The following is a 1,675-nucleotide window of genomic DNA, read 5'->3' as shown; positions in this document are numbered from 1 at the left end:
CTTCGGGCCGGGCGGCTAACTGAGCTTCGGGCCGGGCGGCTAACTGAGCTTCGGGCCGGGCGGCTAACTGAGCTGACATAGCCCCAGAATAAACAATTCCAGATGAAACAGTCTTAACTCCTGGGTCCGAAGGAGCATCAGAAGCACAGTCTTTTGAACCAAAGCGGAAACGATCGCTCTCAAAATGAATACTGTCATTTTCTCGAACAGGAGAAACAGGAGTTCTAGAGTTCATGAAGCTGACGTTAGCGGCCTTGGGGGAAACGGTACGTTTATCCCTCGACACAGAAGGCGAATGTAGGGGGACTTTGTCACTCACCCTAGGCGGTTGTTCGAAAAGAGTCCCAGGCTCCTGCTGGAGCCGTGAGTGCTGGCGGCACGTTCGCCGCTTCCAAGTAGAAGAGGGAGCAGCGCTGGCAGAATGACTCGGCTGTGGCTGCTCCTGCTGTGATGTGGAAACGCTGGGTGAGTCAGGTGGCACAATAATGATCCCTAACATCTTGTAGAAAGCTTGAGCTGGTGTAAGCTGGCTGCTCGCAGTCTCATAGTAATCCTCCTGGGACCGGCGGGAGCGTTTTCTGTGAGACCGGGGCATCCGGGGGGAAGAAGCAGGTGAGTGGACCGAAGGGTAAGCAGCTAGTGAGGAACGGCAGCACGGAGGCCCTCCAAGCGCTAGCCGGGTCCCGTCAAAGGCTGAGCTGCGCTTCCTCAGTGAGTCTGCTGGATCCATACTGGTTGCGTCGTTCTGTCACAGTTGGCTGTGTGGCAGGCAGGCAAGCAGTGGTGGTGGATCCAAAATGCAGGACTCAGACACAGAAGTACAACTTAAAGCGCAGCTTTATTGCTGGAAAACCTCTTACTAAACTAAACTCACCAAAAGACAAACAAAAATGCTGGTGGACTAAAACACTGTAGCAGAAATACTGAGCTGGAGCTGGAGCTGGAGACAAAACACTGGCAACACAGAGGAAAACCACACACAGCTTGTTGAGGGTACGACGCAACACTGACACAGAGAAACACAGGGCTTAAATACACAGACGGCAGTAATCAAGGGATGAGAGACAGGAGGGGAACACACCTGGGAGAAATCACAGCTGACGAGACAGGGGAAACGTAAACTGAGCACACTTACATACGACACAGACCTTCACAATAAAACAGGAAACTCCGACACATGGAACCAGACAAGACATTGAACTAAACAGACAGATTCACAAACAGACGGGGTGACACCATAGACAGACAGATACAGAGGCAGACTAAGAGGCAGACCGAATATAACACGTAGAACTCAAACAATAATAATCATGATAATAAATTGGAAAATGCTAATAATAAACTTAAAGCGCTGGGTCACCGACCCAGGACCATGACTATTACTGTGCATAATTTGTGTCTACAGTTTCGGGAAAATAATAATTTTATAAAATGCTGCTTGTCACCCTTTGCCAGGATGATGTTGATCTTGTGCGTCAATGTATTATCAAGGGGCTCTGCGTGTACCTCAACGAAGACCCCAGCAATTTATTGACAGAACATGTGGTAAGTGTTATTATAGAAGGTCAGTTTTATTGAAAATATGTGGTTGCTTCATGAACTAAATCCATCCATCCATCCATCTTCATCCGCTTTGTCCGGGGCCGGGTCGCGGGGGCAGCAGCCTAAGCAAAGA

At 49.6% G+C, this 1,675-nt stretch overlaps 1 protein-coding gene across 1 annotated transcript in view; it reads right to left on the bottom strand.

Annotated features, from left to right (window-relative positions):
• Nucleotides 1-730, bottom strand: part of LOC102206563 (olfactory receptor 10A3-like) — a 7,347-nt gene extending 6,617 nt beyond the window's left edge. Inside the window, exon 1 of the mRNA XM_005754182.2 lies at nucleotides 320-730. Coding sequence (XP_005754239.2) covers nucleotides 320-730 — 411 coding nt within the window. The remainder of the gene's footprint in view (nucleotides 1-319) is intronic.
• Nucleotides 731-1,675: the final 945 nt, after the last annotated feature.

The sequence above is a fragment of the Pundamilia nyererei genome, unplaced genomic scaffold (genome assembly GCF_000239375.1).
Source record: "Pundamilia nyererei isolate P.nyererei 1_Seehausen unplaced genomic scaffold, PunNye1.0 scaffold00518, whole genome shotgun sequence".
NCBI classification, from domain to species: domain Eukaryota; kingdom Metazoa; phylum Chordata; class Actinopteri; order Cichliformes; family Cichlidae; genus Pundamilia; species Pundamilia nyererei.
This window is presented reverse-complemented; position numbering and strand designations above follow the sequence as displayed.